Source organism: Apis florea, unplaced genomic scaffold, assembly GCF_048593485.1.
Source record: "Apis florea isolate Af1SG1 unplaced genomic scaffold, ASM4859348v1 contig_3170_pilon, whole genome shotgun sequence".
Lineage (NCBI taxonomy): Eukaryota > Metazoa > Arthropoda > Insecta > Hymenoptera > Apidae > Apis > Apis florea.
In genome coordinates, this window is record NW_028256714.1 from 332766 (window position 1) to 357604 (window position 24839).

The 24839-nt window shown below is 45.7% G+C and overlaps 2 protein-coding genes across 7 annotated transcripts in view; one reads left to right on the forward strand and one right to left on the reverse strand.

The window, feature by feature from the left end:
- LOC100868571 (L-lactate dehydrogenase A-like 6A) overlaps positions 1 to 760 on the reverse strand; it is a 78185-nt gene extending 77425 nt beyond the window's left edge. For both annotated transcript variants that reach the window (XM_086909894.1, XM_086909895.1), the window contains exon 1: positions 483 to 760. The gene's annotated coding sequence lies outside the window, so the exon portion shown is untranslated. The remainder of the gene's footprint in view (positions 1 to 482) is intronic.
- LOC100868453 (uncharacterized) overlaps positions 1 to 24839 on the forward strand; it is a 56057-nt gene that overhangs the window by 29544 nt on the left and 1674 nt on the right. For 2 of the 5 annotated variants that reach the window (XM_086909888.1, XM_086909890.1), the window contains exons 1-5: positions 1004 to 1195; positions 3226 to 3511; positions 19623 to 19725; positions 20694 to 20716; positions 24531 to 24689. In XM_086909888.1, coding sequence (XP_086766014.1) covers positions 3286 to 3511; positions 19623 to 19725; positions 20694 to 20716; positions 24531 to 24689 — 511 coding nt within the window. In that variant the 5' untranslated portion in view covers positions 1004 to 1195; positions 3226 to 3285. Of the gene's footprint in view, positions 1 to 818; positions 1196 to 3225; positions 3512 to 19622; positions 19726 to 20693; positions 20717 to 24530; positions 24690 to 24839 lie in introns of those variants that run through there. The other 3 variants (XM_086909887.1, XM_012485372.3, XM_086909889.1) reach the window with 2 other exon arrangements.

Here is a 24839-nt window from a genome sequence, read left to right on the forward strand (position 1 = left end):
TCCGAGTCTTTACGATTGCGCGATTTAAAATGCACGGTGGAACGGTGTAATATAATAAACGCGCGATCCGTTGGCGCGAAATTAAAGAATTCTTTGACGAGAGGGCGCTGTGCTCGCGTTACCTACCAACGAATGGCGCGCCGAGGAGGAGAACGTTGAGGTTAACAAGTGCGAGGCATCGTTCCTTCGCTCGTAAACGCCAACGCCTCGTAATTATAACGATACGTTTCGTTCGAACGTAACGAGCAAAACGGGAGGAGAACGGAAAGCTCTACTCGTGGCTTTCTGCTCGTTACGTCGATAGCGAGGATCGCAAATCAATCAAACCTCTTTCCCGCGAGGAGATCTTTTCTTCCGAACGAGTTAATTGACCGTACCGCGACGAGAATCGTATTCGTATACGTAGACCTCGTTTTCGATTTGTTAACGTAACCGTATGAATACACAACCGAATGAAACAAAACATTTATTTCTTTACTCACCGAATTCAGACTGCTCGGACGATCGCGATCCCTGTCAAACTCCTCGAGAATTTTGCACGATGTGGTTAGGTTTCTCGTTTTGCACTCGTTTACACTTTCTATTCAGATCGAGCGTGCGAACCGTTTTACCGTACTCGCGAGAATTTCGCAAAACGATATAAATTGAATATATAGGGAATATATAGGGAAATGAACTACAAGGACACGGTAAATTTTCAAACGAACCCGAATCCACGCGACGCGATACCGCACCACACAACTGGTACGACAACGACGATGTTCGATTGTTTCGCCAATTCGTAACGCGTATAGAGGGCGTGATCGACAATTATAGATGTCGTTCTCGTAACACCTCGGTGTTCGGTAATGGACGACCAAGATTTTTGTGGAATTTTTCTGCACCGGTCTCGAGTTTACATTTTTTTCTTGTTATGTGACGTGATTGAAAACGCGTGAAGCGTGGAATACGCGGTGAAGATGCGGTCACCGTGCGGATAATAGCTTATCAAGAAAGCATCGGCGAGGCGTGCGAAGGAAGTGACAGAGCGGTCTCCTCTTCTCGGCCCGGGCGGAACAAAGAGGAAAAAAAGTGAGTGAGCGAGCAACGGAGGGTGTGATGGAATCCTGATGCCAGGAGTCCAGTCACGGGTTTTGTCGACGCCTTGGAGAGAAGGGTCTTGACACAACGGGGCTTTAATTACGTCGATATCACGGTAATTAAGTCGATCAATGCGTACCATTGTAAACCGACCACGGGGCTCGATCGACGTTAAGGCCCATCCATAATCATGATCATGGACCCTTTCGTTCGGCACAAAAGCGTCCTGTCCCATGGGACACCGGGGTGTTTCGATCCTTTTCGTGCGTCGTATCTTTCCTTTTTTGGATGGAACCGTGCGAAAAAAGAACGCAAAAATTCACACGATCCGCCTCGTGTGTGATAGATACAGTTTCCTTTACCGATCGAAACCCACACACGATGTATTTCTCGCGAAATTTTTTTATGCAAAAATTTCTCTTCCATTCCGCGCGATATAAATATTTGCTTATAGAAGAAAATGTTTATCTTTTTTGAAAAGATGGAAATATTGTTTCAACGATTCGAAAACAATGGAATAATCTTTGAGTAATTATCTCGCAAGAAGGATAAAAGTAAAAGATGCACGAGATCGTTGTTACAATTTATCGTAATAACATCCTAGCAGTCGATTATTATCCCGTGGCACGTGGCTCGAAGGCAAAGCTCGCACTGTGACGAATATAAATACTCTCCTTTCAATTTCTCGTGGTTGGAAGAAAGAAATGCAGCGTGGAAGTCGATATTTCTTCGAGCCGAGGGAAATCGTGTGTGAAATTCATGGCTCGGGGCGGCCACGGTCTCGTGGCACATGGTCTCGTTCGTGGTAATCGCGGCTTGTGCAACCATCGATACCAGAAAATCGTTCAAAATCGCTCCTCCCTAAAACGTGCTTGCTGGGAGGGGTTGTTCGCGTCACGAATACGACAATATTCGATGCATTAATCGAACCGCATTAATTTACTTTACCAATCATCCGCACGATATTTCCCTGAAATATTTCTTCCCTCGATCTGTGCAAGCATCAATGTTTGGCGATGTAATTTGCGTATTATATCTGCGCCGTATTCTTCGCGATACGACACGAGTTTTTTATACGGTCCAAAAATCCAGAAACGGTAAATAATAATAAAATAAAAACTTAAACTTCATAGAGCAGAAATATAATTTAAATTTAATTTTGCTTCACGAAAACTTTGTTAATTCCTGTTGTTGTCCACATAATATTGCGTAAATTATTCCTAAATCCATTACGATATGGAAAATTAATCGTCAAATCGAAAAAAATCGAAATAAATATCGATCGAAAAGTACAACATAGTAGTTGTAATTGCTTACAACTAAAAACCGGTATGTAACGATACAATTAATAAGCTGGCTGTAATAAAGACCGATCGTGGAAATAATGAGATTCGACGAACAATTTTTTTATCATTACAACAGTTCGATAAAAAAATAACACGTATAGAACGTATAAAAACGTGACAGGTGCTCTATCGTTGTATCCTTCATTATAACCCTTTATTTAAACGTCTAACGATTTCTCGAATATCCTTATCATCGAGGAAATTGAAAAACGTGAAAAAAATTGATGCAACGTCATCGCGTTGCTTGGTACGATGCCCCAATTTACGAGAAACGATACCAAGGCCGATGACGAGCGCACGAACGCTTCGTCACTGTTTACCGACGAGGTTTAAAACTTGCAGGTCCAACGTGGAAGGAAAGATTTTGTTTGCGACCGCCCGCGCCGTCTTCACTGTTTGTCGTAGGAGTTAGGAACTCGGGCCGTCTCGTCACAAAGCGCCGCTCTCTCGTACAACAACTCTCGAGCGACGAAACGCACTCGCTTTTTTTACTCGCTGTTTAATACTCGGTGATGATCACATCATCGTTGATCGTCATCTTTTTCCAAAGACTTAGCGAAGAATTCCAAAAACTTCGAAAATTAACGCTACTACGACTATAATCGGTCCGCGTAAAATGATTATTTCAATAAAAACCTGTAAAGCAACTCGAATTGTGACGATCTCTTTCTCGAGTCCATTTTTAGTGCAGTGGCGAGGAAGTCGTCCGTAGCGAAGGAAGGTGGATGATTGAAAATGGGTGATTGAAAATGGGTGATTGAAAAATTGCGTTGTGAAAATGTTTGCGATGACGTTGCAGGTGGCGGTGGGCAGCACGAGCACGCCAAGCACAAACACGGTTCATCCGGGCGTGAACGACATGGACTGGTTCGCCGGTGTGGCCGAGGAGGAATTGCTGTACTACACGGGCGTCGGGAACGACGTCGACTCTCTTTGGGCTGTGATCGGTAGCTTCGTGCCACCGCCGCCCAGGCCGCCTTATTTACCGGAGGAGGGTGTTACCACCGACGGACTCACCACCTGTGACCTGTGCTCGTGGGCGTGGAGAAACGACAGGCATTCCTTCTCCCTCGACGGCACCCTCGGTAAGTCGAATCGCCTCCGTTTTCCCTCGATGGATAGGACAGATGTTGCTAGCATTCCGAGTCGTACGTGGTCGAAACAACTCGCCTCCTCCACGGGTTTTAATTAAGATCCTTTCCTGTCCCACTGTTTTCTTTCCCGTCATCTCCGCGAGATGACGTTTCGAGCGGAGTCGCCACTTCAATCGGACCCCACTCGAAAACTCGGAGTTGGGGTAGCAACATTAAGGATTATTATTATTCTTTTTTTTTTTTTTTTCTTTTTCTTTTGTACATACTCCACCGTATTTGCGTCGAGCAAACAGCTTTCTCGAATGACGCTCGAGGATTTTAACTCCGAAGCGAGAGCCCGTTGCAATGTCTGTTGGAAGAATTTCGCTCGGAGCGAGAAAATGAGGGCGATTATCGGTGATGCGCGGCGATCTTCCAAGTCGTTCCTTTGCATAAGGAAAAGGGAGGAAACGATTTCATTACGGAACCGTTCGAGCGTTTGGGCAGCTGCGGATACAGTGGCAGCACTATATTAGGGCGAGCCTTAAATCAAGGATACGTGTCCCAAATATGATCGAATAACGAAATCAGCCAGACGTGTTACGTGATCGAAATCGAGAATAGGCCACGCTCCACTCGAACCAATCTATCGCGTTGAAAAGAGCGTTGAAACGCGAGATGTATCGATACGTAAAAACGAGGACGCGATAATCGATAGGAGGAAATTGATTGAAACTCGAGGAAGGAGAGAAAGAAAGAAAGACGGGAGGTCTAGGTGTGTTATATATATATATATACATACAGGTTCGAAGGGGAAAGGGTGAAAGGTCGATCGTTTGGATGCACCATGGGAGGCCCCGTTCGTGCTCTCTCGCGCGCGATCCCTTCCTTCCTCCTCCTCCTCCTCCTCCTCCCTCATTCGACTCGCGCTAATTCTCGTGACGGACAAATTAAGACGGATAATTCAAGAGCTCGCCCTCGCTTTGGCCCGACCTCCGCATCCGGCTCGGCCGTTTCGAGCCAATCGGAGACCCGCCTCGACCACTCCTGTATGCCTCTTTCCCTCCCTCCCCCCCCCGCTTTACCCTCTTCCTTTCTTCGATCGAGTTAACGCGTTTGTAATCGAAGAAGTTTAAATTGAAAATCCTCGCACAGGGGTCTCCGAATTATTACCAAAGTTTTTATTCACCCCGAGCAGAAAGAACCCGATACCCGTCGATTTCTCTCGAAGGGGGCGAGCCGATTAATTGAAATCGGATATCGGAAACAGTAAAATCGGCCGTAAACGAACAAGTTTTATATATATATGTGTGTGTGTGTGTGTATTGCGAGGGACAGAAACGGAATCCAATCGACCATTGCTCTCTCGAACGTTCCCGTTCGAGATCGAAACGAGGTGGTTGATTGAAAAGGGTTCTCTCGGTGGGAGAGGGAGAGAGAGAGAGAGAGAGAGAGAGATGTGTACGTTCGATTGGAAGAATTCGTCCAATCAGGAGGCCAGCCACGATCCCGAAGGAGCGAGGTTTTCGCACGTACGCGAGCCAGAGCGTGCAAGTACGCGCGTAAGTGTCGAGTATCGTGGGGAGAAGGAGGGTGCCCCACCTCTCCTCGTTTCGAGGCCTGTTCGAGGCGCCCTCCTCCTCGTTTTAGCCCCTACGGGCCCCATCGTTCCAGCCACGCATTATCGCCATTACCACGAATTCCACCGGTTTATTACGCCTCTGTTGCGCCGCGCCACGAAAATGGCAGCCCTCCTGCGTGCATCCTACCGTGCGATTAATAAACAACGAGCTCTCTCGTCGCCTCCCCTCGTCAGGGAGGAAATGGAATAATACGGATTTTCGAGACGATCGTTGAAAATTTCGGCCGCCATTTTGGAGAAAACACGACAGGCACGAATGAGAGAGGAGAGGATAATGGCCGCGTCACTCGGCGTCTTCCGCGACGCGTAATAATTACGAGATAGCGGAGAGCCCCCATCGAGAGCCGTGAAAGAACTTGATCTCGAACGCTCTCGTCGCTTCGGAGGCTTTGCGAATCGTTTGCCTGGTATTTCCTCCCTGTTAATCGAACGGATTGCGAATTACCACGCGACGAAGCGAGATCACGCGTTTCCATCAACGACCGCCCCAACGATTTTACGACGAACCGTCCGAGCGAAACGAGCGGCGGGCCGCGTCCAACGACCGGTGCCGACAACAACCGCAAAGAAGCACGGCTGCTGCCGTAAGAAACGTGGTGGCAGCATCCCGCAGGAAGTCGAAATCGAACTGCGCAACCGGATCCCTCCACGCCTCGTCGAGAGTTAATCACGCGCGCCGATTCGATCAACCGCGATTTCTTGAAATGCAATTGTTCGATACGATCGCGTCCGATACAGCTGAAGCTCTTTTAATTCGCTCGTTCTCGTGCTCGCCCCTCTTGCTCGAGAAGGAATCGTCTTTAAAAAAAGGCGCCGCCTTAGAGAATCGACGATACATTTCGAAAAGCGAATGGTCTTTATTATTATCATTGGCGGCTACGAGACCGACCCGTGAAACGAGCTCGCTTTTGCGCAAACGAGGAGGGGCGATAAATCGCGACGTCCCCCGTTTAATTGAGCCTCGAATCTAATCGAGAGTCTGGAGAGGTGTCGCGTGTTCGAATTTCGAGAACGAAAGGAAAGAAAAAGAGGAGAAGAAGGAACAGACCTGGTTCGCGGCCCCGTAAAGTGCGAGGATGCAAACGAGAGCGGGCCGAAACCGGGGGAGGGTTCCCTTCCTCCCCGCACTTTTAATCTTAGAGGCAATCTCGCCCACGTAGATTTATTGGCAGCGGTTCCTTGCGCGCTGCAGGGCTACCGTGCACTCGTGCGCGCCCCCCCCCCTCCCCTTCGATCGCGTGCACACACCCCACCCGATTCGTTACGCGCGCTCCCATTTATCGGCGCGGTTAATCCCCGCCGAGCGATTGTTCTCTCCGCGACTCGACCTTTCGAACGAGTGAAAAATGGGACGATCGAATCCTTCCTTTCCTTGCTCGCTCGCTTTATCCTCCAATTTTGCCGATTTTTTTTCTTTTCTTTTCATCCAATCGAGTAACGAGAGTCCCTCTAGAGTGCAATTGTGTACGTATATATATGTATAATATGTAGAATGACGAGGGTTACGACACGTCGAGTTTCGAGTTCTTTTTCTTTCTTTCTTCACTTCCCTAGAGATCTGGTTAAAGCTCGCGTAAACAAACAAGCGTAATGATTCGCGCGAAAAAAATGTTGAAAACAAGTGGTCGAGCGAAATTCTATTTGCATGGCAAATTCGATCGTCGATTAATTAATTAAATGGTGTGCAAAGGAACGGACCTTCGACTGTATTTTTCTCATCGACCCTTTCATCGCCGCGCGTTCCAAAACACGTTATACGAATGTAAACAGAGAACGTTCGTAAACGTTTCAGAACGATACGAATTAATCGGAAATCGGTCGAGCGTTGCTCGAGACTTAGAATTATTAAGAAGATCTATCGTAAAAGAACATCGATATCGCTGAGAAAACAAGACGTCAATGTAAAGATCCGCGTCTTGCAGAATATAATATAATAGAGCGTGGTTATCTGACATCTTCGCGTGGGTCGCGCTTAACGAGAGCTTCGCTCCAATTCGCGACTATCATTTATAGATAGTGGAAGCAAATACGCGTAAATTGATCCTCGAGTTTCGTAAAAGCGACCACCTTCGAGGTCCAATTAAAATTTACGCGAGGAATAAGTAACGATTTTATTACGACGACGACGAATTATTCTTCGCTTGATTTTAAACGATTTTTCAAACCCGATTCTCGTCCCTATCCTCTCTTAAACGCAGCTGCGTATATACATTGAAGCCAAACCTCATTCCCTTCTCTCCTGCTCGATGACAGAGGGCGCGCATAAAAGTTCTCACGAGGATCGCACTTAACAAGCTTCGTCCGTGGAGACGTCTCTGTATCGATACACACCGAGCTACGCGATTCCCCTTTGCCGGTATTTCGGGTAATTAAGATTACGAGGCACGTCGATTACCGGGGAGGAGACAGGCTGTCGCGTGTTTCCCAACACGCTCGTCTCGATATCATTCCCATTTACCGAACTATGCCGAGCTTGGTCGGCTTATCTCGGAAACACGGGCCATCTATCGGGTTCCGGAAACATCCGCGTTCCTCCTCCTCTTCTTTCTCTTTTTCCTCTTCTTTTTTCTCTCCCCACCACGGCGGGCGACCCACACACGCACGAAGTTAGGAATTCTTATAGTGGTGGGGAGAGGATGGCCGGCGAGAGGTAGCCACGGTTATTTATCCCTCGTTTCTTTCCTTATCTTGTTTCACGCGACGCGAGCGCTCGCGAGAAGGAAAAAGAGTTGTTAACAGCCGGCCGTGTATATCGGTACATTAGAACCGATAGAAATACCACCGCGTCGTCCCTGCCAAATCGACCAATCTTCCAGCTGTTAAGCTACGGTTCGAACCGTGATTCTCTTTTTTTTTTTTTTTTTTCTTTCTTGGATCGTTTTCGTATTCGTTTTCGTTCTTGCTCGTGTCGCCAATTATATTTTCTCCCCCCCGAATTTGTCGTCTGTGTGTGATATCGCGACGGGATCTAGAAACGTTTCGGAATATTGAACGAGCTATTTCTCGTGAAACTGTAAAGCTGTTGTTGCTGAGCTCAAGACGTTGCTGCTCTTTGATCTTGTTATGTACTTAGAGCGTCCTCCCCCGGATTAAACGCTTTATTACATCGAAGGGAAGAGTTATGTTTCCATTTCAAAGAGCCGTTACGAATGCGAGCTTGACATCTTAGGGAAACTGAATTTATCACTCTTCGAATTTCAACAAGACCGTTATCTTGGCTTTAGCTCGAGCGAATAGCTGCGCTATTAGTATCCTTTCCGTCTGTCCCCCCCGATCTTTCGTGAAAATATTATTTCCTTCAAAACGTGATCTTCAAAAACATCTGTACGTGTTAAAAAATTTTGAAGAACGAGGATACAAAGTCGATATTATTTTCACTCGTACAACATTACTTTGTTCGCGTCGTTTCGAGTCCAGGCTGGTGGTAGAAAGGACGATTGTAACGCAACGAATGAAAATGGAGCACGAAAGTGGACGGACAGGAATAAAGAGGCCAATGAAAGTCGGTGCCCAATGCTCCCAAACAGCTATAATGCCCGCTTTGTTCCCCTCCTCGCCGCGACCATTTACCGATTACACTCGACCGTTCTTCTCTTCTTCGGTGAGGAAGCGTACCCTTCGACGAACCAAGAGATCCACTACGATTTCTATTCTTGCACGTTTGCTCGACGAGTGACGTTGACGGTGTATACCTCCTCCATACACGACGCAAAGTATGAACGATTCCGTTAACTCGACGTTGGCTCGCGTAGCCCGAGGAGATTATTCCTCGAGAGAAGTAAACGGTGGAGGAGGAGGGGTGAATCGTGCGAGAGCCGGCGATTCCCTGAGAATTTTCACGATTGAACGTTGTTGCCGGGTTTACGAACGAGCGATTCGCGTTGTTGAAAGCATTATGAACGCCAACCGATTTTTATCCCTCGAGTAATCCCGATGATTGAACGCCGCGCAACCAGCCGAGGACGAGATTGATGGGATGGAGAACAGATGTTGTTGCGATTTCCGTGTCGGCCGCTTCCGTTTATCCGAACAGGGATCGTGTTCGAGTGGAAATTAGTCGGTTTTGTTATTCGAAGTCAAGCGTTCGACGAGGGGAGAAAGATGCGACAAAGATTGCAAAGATGATAAAGAAAAAATTTTGCTAAAGATCGTTTCGTTACTCGTCGATCGTCGTGAAAATGAGGAAAACGTTGAGAAGAAGAGGAAAGTCTACTTTGCGACCTTACTTTGTGACCTCTGCGAAGAATCGAAATCTCTTTTGGATGGTAATTCGGGAAAAGTGTATCGTCGCGAATGGCATTGGCATTCCTCGCGACCCACCCGATTCGATTCGGCTTCGATTTCTCCGCTGCCACACCTTGGACCGCGTATTGGAAGCTGGTGACGGGCTGGTGAACCTTAGATCGGATGACGGATAAATCGGGCGGACGATCGTTCCACCACCCGGTGATGGATCTGTTCTCGGCCGTTTCTTTATTCGCTCGTATATCCCCCCCGGTGTGCGTGGCGTCCGTCCACAACTGGCCTCAACCGTCGTGCCTACACCTTACGCATATTTTCAATCACGAACCGCCGTTCCACGGTTTTATCTCGATTATAGTTCCGAGTGATGGCAATTGAGTCGGCCGTGAAAGCGGTATAATTCCATCGCCGTCCAGATGGATAATAATCGCGTTACGATACAGTAATGACACGATTGCCGCGCCACGATTAATGCGTACTTTGATTCTAGATTAATGCGACGCGATCGAATCTTACTTAGTTTTACTCTTTCAAGTGAAACGCACGCTCAATTTGAAAAATAATCGTCGAATAAAATTTTCTCATTCGACACGGTCGTAAAGTAATTTTTTCTTTCTCCCTTTTAGAATTAAAAGTAATTTTTTTTCTCGATTCAATTCTTCAACCGGCAAATGTACAAATTCTGTATTCTTAACAAGCCGGATGGTATTGGAAGGAAAAGCGTGTAGATCGTAGTTGAAAAAAGGGAGTGGAAGGGAAAAAAAGAGTGGCAATATCCGAGGCACACGAGATGCCTGTTAAAAACATGGAGCAGAGCGGAAGAATCTCTTCGTGTGGCGCACGAAACAACGAGCAATTGCCGAACTCGAGTTCCAGTTTGGCCCGTTGCTGTCGCTGTGGCGCCACCGGCACGCTCTCTTCGATTAACTCGTCGCGGCGATTGACCAAATTGGAAAGATTCGAAACACAATCCTTTTCGCTTTAGTTTTCTCTCACCTTCGTTTGATCGAAGCAACGAGACGATTTGATCAAGGCGGCTCGGCCTCGCGTTATCGCTTTGTAAAAGGGACTTGGAACGATTAACGGTGAATTACGGCGTGTTTTCGAGAAAGCGTGCGAGTATCGTTTCCAACTTCATAGAAATATCTGTCCCGTGAAATCGAAACGGACGAATCGCGAACAAATAATCCGATGATAGATAGAAATAAAAATACGTTGAATACGAAGTTACGTTAAATTAATTTCACCGAGGAAACTCTAGCGTCGTAAATTTTTGAAGGACACTCGTCGGTCGCTTTCGGAACGCGATCTTTGTTTACACGGGCATTTAGGAGGATCGGGCTTAAATATCTTTTGACAACCGACCGAGTCGGATGCGCGACGCAGGGTGCAAGGTCCCTCTCTGGACATTCTCCCGTACCGGGTTCTCGAAAGCTCGTAAAAGGGCGAGTAAAAGTGATTTGCCGTCGTGCAGCAAAACTCCTTCCAACCTTTCCAACCCATCGTCGTATATCTCTCGTTTCTTTTTTAATCGCGCGCGTCTATCTGGAAAAATTTGATCGTAAATAAAGTGGAATTAAATTTTATAGTTGTTTGCCGGTATTATATTAGTAGGAGGAAAATTGGCGGTCGTCCGAGCCAATTAACTCGTTTAACGCACAGATATATATATATATATATTTTTTACTTGCAATTAGTTCTTTCGATCGATATTTATCGTGTCGATCAGAGAAAAAGAGAAAGGAAGGAAATTGAGGAATTTTAAGAAAAAAAAAAAAATACGGGCCATTAATTAACGATCCCAACCGGAATCCAAAGAACGAAGCATTCCGGGAAAGGACGGAAACCGCATCGCTATTAAGACATTAAGACCCCGTCTGCGGTCTGGTTAATTGCTCAGGTATACAGTTGCGGTTTCCTTATGATTTATTCGGCGCGACTATTTCCACAGCGAGCGGATAAAATCTGTGAATATATAATGAATCGGACGAAGCTGCGGGACTATATCAGGTAGTCGGAGATGGCCTTATCGAGCGACGCTCTTAAAAATCCTCGATCGCGCCACTTTTATTTACGACCGACTAATTTCTCTCGAGTATACATTGCTCCTTCACTTTTTTTTCTTTCCAAGTGGATACGCGTCAAAAAAACCCTTTTCGATCTCGCTCATCTCTTCGTCCGATGATGAATTCGATAGATGGAAGGAAAGAAATAAAGATCTCTTCCCTCCTGGTGGGTGGTCGAAGGAAAGAAAACTCGAGAAGTGGAATTCGTCGCCACCTTTCGAAAAGAATCGGAGGAAAATCGATTGGCTCGCTCGAGCTTCGATCTCTTCTTCGAACCACCGCGGTTGCGAGGCAAAAAGAGGAGGGGCAGAGGCGAAAAACAAGCGATGAAATATCCTTAAGAGGTTGTAATCGTCCCTCCCTCCTCCCCTCCGACAGTTACAAAGCGGCCGATTAACGATAAAAACGAGCAAACCGAATAACCTGGGAAGAAGAGCGTGTGCAAGAAGGGATTAGAGAATCGAGAGCGAATCGAGAGGAGAATAAGAGAATCGTCGGTCACCTGGGGGGGCAAGAGAAGAAGAAGAAGAAGAAGAAGAAGAAGAAGAAGAAGAAGAAGAAGAAGAGGAGGAGGAGGAGGACGATCGCGGATTTCGCCCGCGGAGGCGAAAAAACCGAGGCCGATTAAAATTGGCGCTGCGTGGTGGCGGACGACGGCTCAATTATCGCGAGGCGAGCATCCGTTCCAGGGGCGCACACGAGCGTGTAAACGGGGGGAAGGCCCCGTCGTCGATAAATTATCCCTGTTAATGACATATTTATTGGTCGGCACGCCGCTAGATAGCGCGGGAAGCAGCGGCATATCGGTCGGTATAATTTGCCGATTTTCGAGGGATCTCCCCCTTTGGAACCACGCGGCGAGTGTTTTATTCCTCCTCCTTTCTCTCCTCCTCCTCGTCTCATCCGCTTCGTGTCGCTCTTGTTGTCGGGCGGTGATTAAGCGCCAGCCGGAGGCGCGTATAGAAAATCAAGAGAGAGAGAGAGAGAGAGTAATAATAATCGTCGTCGATCGTTGTTTGTGAAGATGAAACGCGATTTTCTTTTTTTCTCAACTCTGGAACGAGCTCCTCCTCCCGATTTTACCCGCGAGAAAGTTTTCAAATCGTTTCGTTCGTGGGTGAATAGAGCGGAGAAGGATGATGTGCTCGCTCGCTTCGTATTCTTTCTTCGGAAAGAAAGAGAGAGAGAGAGAGGACGAGCCTTGACGAACGTCCTCCTTTTACGTCGCGAAATCTCGGTTGATTCAGGGGGAAGGCGAAATGTTATCAGGCGCGAATCGTTTCTTAATGATGATTAATGAACGGCTTACGAATAGGCCGGTTGCGTAACTTCTCTCGGTAATTAGCCGAGGGAGTCGTAATTCAAGGATTCCGTCCGATGGAAGCAAGAGAACTGTCCTTTGAAACGCCTTCGAACGTGCTTAATTATTTTGTCGCTAACTGTACGCGGCCTGTGCACACTTGTCCACGCGACGTAATCGTGATACAATACAAGGCAGCGAATGAGAAATTCTTTTTCTTTTCTTTTCTTTTTTTCTTTTTCTCTCTCTCTCCTCTTCCCTTACCTTGCACGCCACAACGTTGACAACGTGATAAACGCTCGTAATTAAACGTCGCGTGAAATATGAAGGACGAAAGGGAGGGAGAGGGAGGGAGAGGGGTTGGACGCGGCGTATCGAAACGGAAGCGAGTGAATAGCGTCCAATCATCGGCAAACCGCGAACGCATCTCGAGAAAATGGACGTGTGATATATAATGGTAATACGATCGAATAAATTCGATGAGGCGGAGAGGGATAGCGATATACGGCGGCGCCACGTCGTTTTAGCGAAATGAAATTGTTATCGATAAAAGTTACGATCGAACCCGTCCCGTTCTCACCGTCATCATCTTTTACAAATTACAAGTTACGGGCATATAGGTTACAAATTTATCGCCAATGAAGGTAAATATTCCGATTACTCCCGACCGCGGAAATTGAACGAAGCAATTCTACTACTACGAGTCGATCGAAGACGAACGCGAGCCAGTTGAGTCGATCGATCGTTTCTTCCCTTCTTCTTTCCGTCCTATTCTTATCCTTCCTTGGATAATACCACGAAATTTAAAAAAAAAAAAAAAACTCGTCAAGCGTGGAACAACGTAATTACGCTTGTTGTTAAGAATATATAATTTTGCGAAATATATATCGACGTGTACGTACAACACGTTCGAAACGTTCGCTTGAAACACCACGATTCGCTCTCTCTCTCTCTCTCTCAAACAAGAAAAAGAAGAAGAAGAGGAAGAAGAATGCGAAAATAATGCGGCCTGCATTAAAAACGTTAAAACACTCCGGTAGGTCGTTTATTAATAATAATAACGCGCGATGAGTAGAAGGACTCCTCCGTAATATACGGGCACGGTGCGAAAAGGGAGGGAAGGGGTGAAACTCGATGAACCGGCCCTGAAACCGTATATTGGATAATTCATAAAAAAGCAGTGTGGATATGGGCTGTCAAACAGTCGATACGTATCGGGACGACACCGATGATTAATGTCTCGAACGATACTCGGTACGAATCGGATCTGTTCGCGTGCACGACGAAGCGAACGAGGCGAGCGTGATTCGACTCGAAATTAATAGGTTTGCGTAATAGATTTCGAAACGTATTTCGCCGCCTTTCCCTCGTTCAACGCTTTCAGAACCACACCACAGTCGTGTGATTCGTGAAATCCTCCTCCAGCTGTTCGAAGCAATAACAATTATCGATTCTACACGACGATTGTACCAATCGAGTGAAACGAGAAAGATAACAAAAGTGTAAATAAATTTTCGAGTCGAAACGTTCGACATCGATGCGTGAAAAATCGAAGAGCGCGTTCGCCTCGATTGTCGTAGGAAAATCGGTTACGGCCGAACGAAACGGGAGACGATTGGACGCGTTCGAAATAATGCATCGAAGAAAATGGAAGTGAGCTTTTTCATCTCGATACGAAAAATATATTTTCCAGAGAGACGTCAATTGGTTCGCGTCTCTCCGCTTTTTCGTTCCGCGCGAAATACTCGCCGATAAGTCGTAAATAAAGTGGGTTGCGTGTCGGGGATGGAGTGTCGCCGGTGGCAGGCAACACGTGTAAAATGGTGGCGGAGAATAACGGCGGCGTGCGCGTCGACCCCCCACGGACGAGCTTACAAATCGAAAATTAGATTCCGGCCACGCCACGAGGGAAGCGAGAAAAAATTCATTTATACGCGGCCCCCGATAAATGACGGGCCGAAGAAAGGCCAACTACCTGTCGAACCTCGGTAATTCGAGGCTGGAGAGACAGAGAGAGGGGGGAGGCTTGGGTCGAGAACACGAGAAAAATGCCGTCGTTCGTGAAGCGGGAATTTTTCAGCTGCGACAACGACGAGCGTAAATCATACCGGTTGTCCGGTGTTTTGCATTCCACGCGCGTCTTTCGCGTGTTCGAGAGCATCTGCTTCGTGAAAGTTGCCCGAGAATAACCTCTTCCAGTGTTAATTTTTAATCGAAAAGTATCGAAATTCTATTCTACAGAAGAAGAATCGATCGAACGACGTATTCGTGGTCGTCGAGTCGAAAACTCGTAAGTCTCGGTTCTTTGATCGAATTGGAATATGGAAAAAAAGCGGAAGGAGAGATACATATATTATGAACGAGATACATGTATATATATATATATATACATATAAAAGGTGGAAAACGTTGGGGAGGTAAGAACCGGGGGCCAACTCCGGTCGGCACGAATTTATTAACCGGCGTAGTCGTTTCGATGGGTTAAGGTGAAAATACAACCGGAGACTCCCGGGGGGGAGGGACGAGTCCATCCGGTGGTTTTCTTATCGACTCGTTTGAATAAATACGATCCCCCTCCTGCGCGTGGCCGACCTGCTCCGCTCGAAAAGTACGGCGCATTGTTGCGAATATACCGTCATTTTTACGATTTCTAAAATCCTTCGGTAAAACGAGACGCTTTGTCCCCCGCTTCCTTTCCAGGGAATGTAAATTGCAACCTGGTCGAGGTTTAAATGCCTCGCACACACGTCGAGGTTTCAAACAACGGCGGTTTCTTTTTTTTTTTTTTTTAAATATTTCGAAAATTTATTTTTCAAGGATCCTTGGAAAGGGAAATCCTTGGAAAAATTAATCCGAGCGAGGAGAAATAAAATAAGCGAAAAGAGATAGAAGTAGTAATCGATAAAAAAAGAGAATGGAAGAGAGAGAGCGGAGTGGAAGGAATGGAAGAGCGAATCGATCGATGGGGTATCGCGATGCATTTACGAACGCTCCGAGCGAATGGCAAAACCGTCTAACGAGATTAAAACGATCGTGAAATATCGAGATACCCCGCGTTGCTTCGATCTTTGCCGCGGTTAATGGCCAACCTGAAGATCGAACGATCGGCCAATCGGCGAACATCTTGCCATTTATCGCCGGCCATTTTGCCCTCACTTTTGCTCCCCCCTCGAGAAGAAGAAACTTCAACTCGCGCTTTAACGCCCGGATCGCGTTAGAAACGAAGAAGATTCTTCAAAAATTTCCATCTCCTCTGTTTTATCTTCATACGAACGAGAAAGCGATAATCGAGACAGATTGGAATTCGAGAGGAATGGATGGTCGAACGGATTTCTTACGGTTGACGCGAAATCGACAGGCGTACGAAGGGTCGAACAGAGAAACACGCCCCTTTTTCCACGCTTGATTCGTTTCTGACAGAAGGGAACTCGAGATGAGGGACGTTCTCGAAAAATCGAAACGATTTTCTCTCTCTCTCTCTCTCTCTCTCTCTCGTCCTTCCCTCCTCCTCCTCCTCTATTCGAAGCAACCCGACTCGTAAACGACGATGTTCGCGCGGCACACGAGAGAGTCGACGCACGGAATCATCCGATAGGCGACGAGAGTGATCGATAACTGTGTTCTGGGATACGTTATCGGTCGTAGCGTGCACGTTGTTGCGCTCGTAGTTTGAAAAAGTGACACCGATAGGCCAAGGGCTGTGTCCCTCTCGGGATCATCGATCTCGCCTTCTTCGCGATGCCGAGGTTAATTCGAACTTACACGCTCTCGCACAGTGTCCTCCTCTTTTTCTCCTCTCGTTCTCGGCTCTCCCCTCGATTTCACGCACAGTTCGCAGGTTAGAAGATAGAGAAGAATAGAATTTTAAGCGTCCAACGAAACTTGAATTCAATCTTTTCGGTTCAATTAATTTATACTGGTGTGCGTATTTCCAATTGATGAAGAATTACTCGAAGTAACTTTATTTTTAATTAGTTACTTTTTAAATTAATACCCAACTCTACTCTGTTCCCGCCGCTGAAATACTTTATCGATTTCTTTATCGATAGATTCAACAACTAGTTTGACTCGTGATCGTTTTTTTTCCTTTTTTTTTTTTTTTTTTTTACGACTAGTACCGTGCGATTCGTTAACACTTGAAAGTTATCAAGAATTCGATCGAGATACGAGCATTAGAAACAATTTTCAAACGCAAAGGTGGGGCATGATTCTACGAGGGTTGCTCGATCGAATAGGGTGAGCAGCTCCTCGAACAAACTGTTTTCCATAAGTTGGAGCGCGTAAAAAATGTCACGTTTCGTGACACGCGCACGAATGCGTCGCTCTTATATCGTTTACTTCTCTTTCTCGATGCCTTCGTTCGTACCCTTTTTTTTTTTTTTTTTTTTTCTCTTTCTTCCCTCTCGAACGGATCCTTTGTCCGCGAGCATCGAATACGACGCGACGAATAGAATAACGTGCACAATGGGGATTGGGTATTGTAAAAATTGCTGAATCGATTTTTAGCAACGGTTACGTTACGTTTTCGCTTTGTTTTCGAACGCGACGAGACGAAAACGTGAGAAACGCTTTCCAAAAGGTTTTTTCCACGAGGTTGAGTAATCCGCGATTCGCAGCATACGCGAAGAAATCGAAAGATCAAACGTTGTATAAAAAAACATGTGTTTGTTAATCGTTCAAGTGGAATATCGTAGCACAGAAACGAGTCGTTTTTAATGAAAAAAGAAAACGATAACATCGTCGATTAGCGCAAACGAACCACGGATAAAACGAATAGGATTTCCTTCCCTAAAGTAAATCACGTTCATTAAAGGTCAGTTGCTGTAAAATTGACTCGTTCCGCGGAAAACGCTCTCGATTAAAGCTTCGAATCTCTAATCTGAGAAATCGTTTGACCGAAGAATTAAGATATCGGATGGGATCGTCATAGCCTTCGTATTATATTCGACGACCGGTTGAAAGCGAGAGATCCCGAGAATCGCGGCCTGGAAACTGGTTAAATCGCGGCCGTCTTCTTTCTTCCCTGTCGAGAAGTGGTTCGTGGAAAATCGTCGCGAAACATGAAAAGAAACGTTCCAAAGAGGCAAGCGTGTACACGTTGACAACCGCCATTCGTGGCGCTACCCACTCTCTTTCTCGTGAATTTCTTAATTATTTTATCACATTATATATTCGAACCTCTCGCGTTGGATACGCGTTGAACTCGAATCCCAAACGCTATCGGTGTTAATTGGCCTCGCTTGGCGACATCTACCGTTTCACTGGTGCAAAGAAATCTCTCTGATTGGTTAATTCGAAAGGGAACGCCTATTTTTCTTTCCGTATCTAAACCTCGATGCACAGAATTCAGAGTATTCTGTATAAAAATGTTTTTATTTCCTATAATTGTTGATAATAATTTATGAATATGATATTTACATTATACAAATATACGTATAATATAATTACATTCTAAAGACTCTTGTTACCTTGATTATTGGTAACCTTCTTAAATGTAAATATGAGTGCAAAGGGTTAATATCGTATCGAAATAATTAAATAGCTTCGAAAATATTTCAGTTTCCAGTCTTGAATGATTATAACATTCAATATCTTTTCTACTACTATCGACACGATATGCGTCCGAAATAAATGATCCTAGCAAAGGACTCCATCTATCACTGCTGAAAAGAAGTCTTGCGAATCTTGGTTGAGTCGGAAGGAAACGTTAATTTTTCTTTCTACCATGTATATGTATTTGTCTATTGCTGTGTACTAATCCAAAATTATATTTAAATCTATGAAATGCATTAGCGTGGAAACCAGCGTAAGAATTCGTATCGATGTAATATGCAAAATTTCTTCATTTCTCGTAATATTCGTAAATTAAGAGATAATAATTGTACGAATAAACCAGATACATACTATAAATTTCGAAAATATTTCAGTCTCGGACGATTATCCTAATAATCCCATAAATAAAAATAACTTTTACGATTTTGAGCATTCGAATCGTCTCGTGCCGTTACGCAGCGCGCCAGATGAACACCTCGACAAAGAGATAAGACAACTCTCGACCTCTTCTTTCGACCAAGAACCGCTTTCGGTTTCTGGATTACGATAATTTCGCGTCTCGTTACCGGGCGAGATCCAGCCGAGATGAACGGTGTTGATCCGTCGCAGAAATAATGGGGATGCTCGCGTATATAAAAGTTGGTCGGGGATCCCGCTGAGCGGAAACCGGACGCGGTGGACCAATTATGCAGTTTCTCCTCGCTCGGATAATTTTACATTGCGAAACCGTGCGAAGAAACAGCGCGCAATTTTTCCTTTTTCTTTTTTTTTTTTTTTTGCTCGAGTGACATTCCCTCGACGAGAACGAAACGAGAGGAATAATTTAGCTGGATCGATCCGGGATATCGATGGCTTCCGGTCAAATAAACGGTTCGTTCGTGGAGAGAAAAAAAAAGAAGGAGAGGAAGGATTTTTACGAGTTACGTTTCGGTCGATAAGAATGGAGGAAAAAGAGGAGGAGAAAGGTTCGAGGAAGGCGAGGGATAATGGCGGCTGGTACAGCGATTACAGGTAAAAAGATCGAGTTAGAAGCGGAATCGGATACGAAATATCGCCGGTTCGAAAGCTTTTGCCTTTGGTGGAATAGAGTCATAATGACGACGATCATCGATGAGACGTCTCGGTAAAACGGTCCCCTCCTCTCTCCGGCAAAGTACTCGAATCCTTTTTACACCGTCGTTTTCTTTTGCGGCGACAGGGGCAAAAGAAAACGACGGTGGATCTTTTACGGTTCGATGGTGCGAGAGGGAATCGTGTTCTCGACGGTATTTACGACGCTCGTCTTCTAATCGCCTGCCTTTTCGCTCTTTTCTTTTGCAGAAGCTCCAGGAGAACTTGGATGGGTGCTTACTCTGGTGATAGTGTCCTTAGTGTCGGCGGGTATCGGCGCTGTGGTCATGGTGACGCTTCTCCATTGTCGAAGGTCGGTACGACAACGTTTCTCCCTATTCTACATCTCTCTTCCAACAAAATTTCAATCCCCATTTTATTCCAACGTGGCGCGTAATATGCCGCCTATTTCTCACAAAGTTCCAATTATCGCGATTCTCAATTTTACGATCACGAGCGGTGTTACGATATCGAAGAGAGAGAGAGAGAGAGAGAGATTCATCCGGTGGAATTTCGAATCGAAATACGAGAACGGTAAAACACCTGCGCGCGCCCCGTTTCCGTGAGATTGATTTCGAAATCCATGCGAAGAGGAGGAGACGATGGAGGCTCGATACGGATCGGCGATCAGCCAGATCCGCGAAACGATCGCGGTTTAGCTCGGATCGATTCCCGTTAAATTACCACCTACCACCGCAGCGCATCGAAATGGCGAGATAATAAGGGGAGGGGGAGAGGGGTGAACCGGTTGCTAACTAGATCGGTCGATTTGAATCCGAACGCGAAAAAAGTCGGGGAGGAAATCGAGAGGAGGGAAGAGAGGGAAAAGAAGGGTGTTGTGTTGCGAAACCTGGGGACAACTCGTCGTGGCAACCGTTCGAATACTTTCGTTCCTCCAAAGACATCGAGCCGCGTTTCTCAACGAACCGTTTCCCGGACGAAAGACCAGAGTCGTAGAGGCGTTAAGCTGAAAAAGTTGAAAGTTGTCTAAGTTAAGAATCTCGAATAAAGTTACTTCGAGTTGATTACTTGATTAAAATGCTTATTCGTGGCTGTTACGTGTAGATTGATCCGTTTTTCGTACAATCTTGGATTATACGTTTTGGACGATAAATTATCAGATTTATGGAAGTAACTTTATTCGTAATTCGATTATTCAATTTTGCCCATCATTTTGACAAAGGGGATTTCATATTTTTTTCAGTTGATGTTAATATTTCGAAAATTGATCCAATCAGATGGATCGTTTTTAACGGAAAATTTTCTTTTTCTGTGTTGCAGATTGAAAAGCGCCGGTGGCAGAGGTAAGTTTCCATATATACGTACGTACAATTTTAATTTCAATACGAATAAGGAAATTGAGTCGATTTTTGATCGGCGATAACATCCTAACAATCACGTTCCAAGTATAGAAAATTAATATAATAGACGTAATACCCCTAATACCCCCTAATGTAATTATAGCTTACAGTTATGGATCGATCCGAGGCACCATATTCGCAATTATTCCCTAAGCAGAGGATATCAATTCAAAGTTCCACCCGTCCTTTTCTCCTCTTCCTCCTCCTCCTCCCTTCCCTTGTGTGTTAAAATATGATATCCTCCTTCTAATAATTCCTTTTCGTGCCTCCTTTGTCGAACGCTCTTTGAAACCTTATCTGTATTCCGAAAACCTTGCCACGTGTAGCGCGATCGACAAAAGGGATCGGAGAGAAAAGGGAATAAAGCTATTATAAAGAAAATCATAACGAGGAAAAAAAATGAATACAAAAGTGAAAATATATATGTATATATATATATATATATAGAATTCTATTAACGTAGAAAAAAGGAAAACAGATTGCACGACGAAATAAATCGTCTATTTATCAAAAAAAAAAAAGAAGTAGAAAAAAAGCTCGATTCCCAGACTGACTAGATCCGGATTGACACCGAGACGCATGGCGTCGATCGGTGCAAACGAGAAGCATAGAGGTAGCGGTAGAGCCGTGGCATCGAGTGTCAGAGCCGATTGGAGTTTAATTAGTTGGCATAATGAAGGTCGGCTCACAGCGGTATATTCCGAAGCGAGACAGAGAGAGAGAGAGAAAGAGTAGCTACCACACATTCTCTCTCTCTCACACACACACACACACACGTTAAAGGATATAGGACGCGACGGACGAACGACATAAAGGACAGTGAAGCGCGTCTAATTAACTTTCTGATTTAAAATCACCCGCGGCACGATACGATCAACGAGCGAGCCGGCTGCTAGGAGCTCACCGAGCCGAGCCGTGGAACCCTGCCAACGGAGAGGGAGGCTGAAACCGGGGCAAATAGAAGGGGAGGGAGGGGAGAGCTACCACCGATCTCTCCGAGGGGATACAACGAGGGTCACCCGAATTAATTATCCGACACTCGTTTCACCGAACCTCCTTCGAACTCCTTCGTCGTTCCTTCTCTCCGCCATTTGCTTCTTAAGCGGCCTTCACACCGTGGCGTCAAATATCGATCGAGCCTTCCCCCCCCCCTTCCTCCCCCCCACTCCCCCTTCCTTTCTCTCGAATAATTCGATTATCCGAGCCGTTGATATCGCGTCGTTCATAATCAACGCTTATACGAGTTACTTTGATCGAGAATAATTAAAATAGAAAGTACGAAGTATATATATATATGTATATACACGTACATATGTACATATACGTATATAAAGAATTCCATAAGGGGAGATGTGTTTGAAATTTTAAAAAAATTTTCGCCGCAGTCTCGTAAATTTTGCTATTAAGGAGGCAGTAAATTACGGGAGGCATATGGCATACGTGTTTTCCCTCGTACTACTACCTACCGAGAGATTCTATTTTTGTCCTTTCCATCCGTTTCTATTAATTACGTTAAAACCGCAACGATCGTCGCCAGTCACGAGCTGTCCTGCGTGTAAACGTGCCAACGATGAAATTATAGGTGTACTCGAATATGGATGTAATTGGAATTTCTAGCGGCGCGCGACTGCGTTGCGCGGCGACCAATTTCACAGAGGAGGCGGGGAGGGGGAGGGAGAAAAAAGGAAAAGGGGGAAGAAAAACGAATTAACGGAAAACATCGTTGAAGCGTAGAGCCGTACGTAAGAATCGGCGCGAATCGACAAGGGGACGAGGGAGACGTTAATGGACGGAGCTGAAAGTGGCTGTTAATCGGCTCTTCGTATCCGTCTTTTCAAATCGAGAAAAAAGAAAAAAAATAAATAAACCGATTAGAGGGGTCGCGTGCTCAAAGAAAAATCTCGCATCGATGAAAATTTTGTTTGACGCGTGAAGGGAAAGAACATCAAACGGAAATCGTATCTCACGGTGTATCTCACGGCCACGGTGATATAACGAGCACGCACGCGAGAAAACGCTACATACTACAAGCTCTCCTCCTCCCCTTTCCCCGCTTTGACGACACGCCCCTCCCCGGTTAATGCATCAAGTGTCGACCAATTAATATTCCAACCGTCCAATCCGATAAATCACGCGGGTTAACGCGTCCGGAAGAAGATCGAGGTTGGAAGCGACAGCCTGGAAGAGAGAGACCTGGATCCGGTTACCTCACCAACGCCAACCAAGTGGATGCGTAACCGATGGAATCGAGCGCGGATATACGGATAGTTTGGCGCTAGGTTTCGTGGATAAAGATGAAGGAGAAATCTTTGCGACGTCTTTGAATCTTTGAATTATGAATCGGGAAGGGCACCGATCTATGCACACCATGTTACGCGAGAACCGATAAATCGACACCATCTTATTTACGATATATCGATATAAACGGCTTAACGCTTGCCGCTCAATGTTAAATTGCAGCCGAACGAAGTCGTGTTCCACGATAAATAACGCGATTACCAACCGACGACTCGTCCCGTAATCGATTGCGTTCGGAATTCCATTCTAGCTTCATTCGGGCGCAAATGAAGTCGCGCTTATCCTCCTCTTTCGCATGATGGAGTATCTCGTAAGAGTGGCTCGTAATGAATGGAAGGTTGATTAGGGGGAAGAGCGATCGGCAATTGAAATCCTTCCTTCGCTTGCGAACGAGCGACGAATAATTTTTGATCCAAGACAAATCTTTCTTTTTCTTCTTCTTCTTCTTCTTCTTCTTCTTTATTCTTTTCTCGCTCCTTTTTCGATCGATGATAACGTTATAATTCTCGATCGAACAGAAAGTGCGCGAGAAAATTCGCGTCTTCCATTACCTCGAGTAATCTCGTGAACAGATGCTAATTATGTAAATTACGGTGTAACGGCTCGTTATAAATATCCACGGACGGTAAGTTGGAAGAAAAAGGAAAAGTTAAAGTTCCGCCCGTACGCGGCTCTGTACGTCACTCTGCTCTTCATTCCGTGAGCGATTATCCTCGCTGTAGCTGTACCTTCTCGGAAGAAAATAACGTCTAGACGAGGCACGGGAGAGGAAGATTATACTCGTTACACGCGTGCACGCCGTTGGTGTAAGGGCACGAAGAACCAGTCTTCTTCTCTATCTCCTCTGGCTCCAAGTGACAGGACGTTCCACGACGTGTTCCGTTCGAGACGACGAAAACCTCCGGACAACGATTCATCGCGAACTACAGGACAGGATATTTCCCATAATCTCGTTTTTCTCCCATGCCCGTTTACACACGAGCATGAGCCGGTACCTCTGATCTATCAATTCCGAATTCCTTTCTTTCTCTTTCCCTCCTCTTCCCACCCATTCCTCTTCGTCTCTCTTTCTCCCGCCATGCTTCTCAATCCATCCCAAACCTCGCTTCTATAAGCGCCATGACAGCACGATGACGTGCGCACAATGAGGCCATACAGAAAACAGCCGCTTTTTTCCTTTCCCCCTCCTTCTCTCTCTTTCTCTTTCTAAGTCTCGTGTCATAATGCGGTGATTCGGGTCCTTGTATACAGGAGGTAATATATATCTATGCACGTGAGCCTATATATACGCGAGTAACGTAACAGGATTCTGTCCAAGCTCACCTGGCTCACTTGACGAGCTTCGTTTTCGATTCGACCCCACTCCACGAATGAAACTCGAGCGCACAATTCTCGTTCAACGGATTTTCCAAGTCTCGCGTGGGATAATATATATATATATATATTTCATTATTTGCAGCGAATTGTTGCAACGTCGGCGTGGACGATACGAACGCTCAAGAAGCCGGTGGCCCGGGTAACGGAGGAGGAGCTGGAGGTGGAGTGGCGGTTATACCCGATCGGCCGCCTCTCGAACTCGACAAGCTACCACCTTATCACGATGTCGCTCCCAGTCCTGGTACGTATCTCCTTAAATACATCCGTTACAAGGTAAAATAGAGATCGATAGTTATCGACTGGATTACCTACTGCTCACTATTGGAAAGAAGTCTTCGCTAGGACCACCTATCTTCACTTTCTCGACAAACCTGACACCACGCATAGTGAG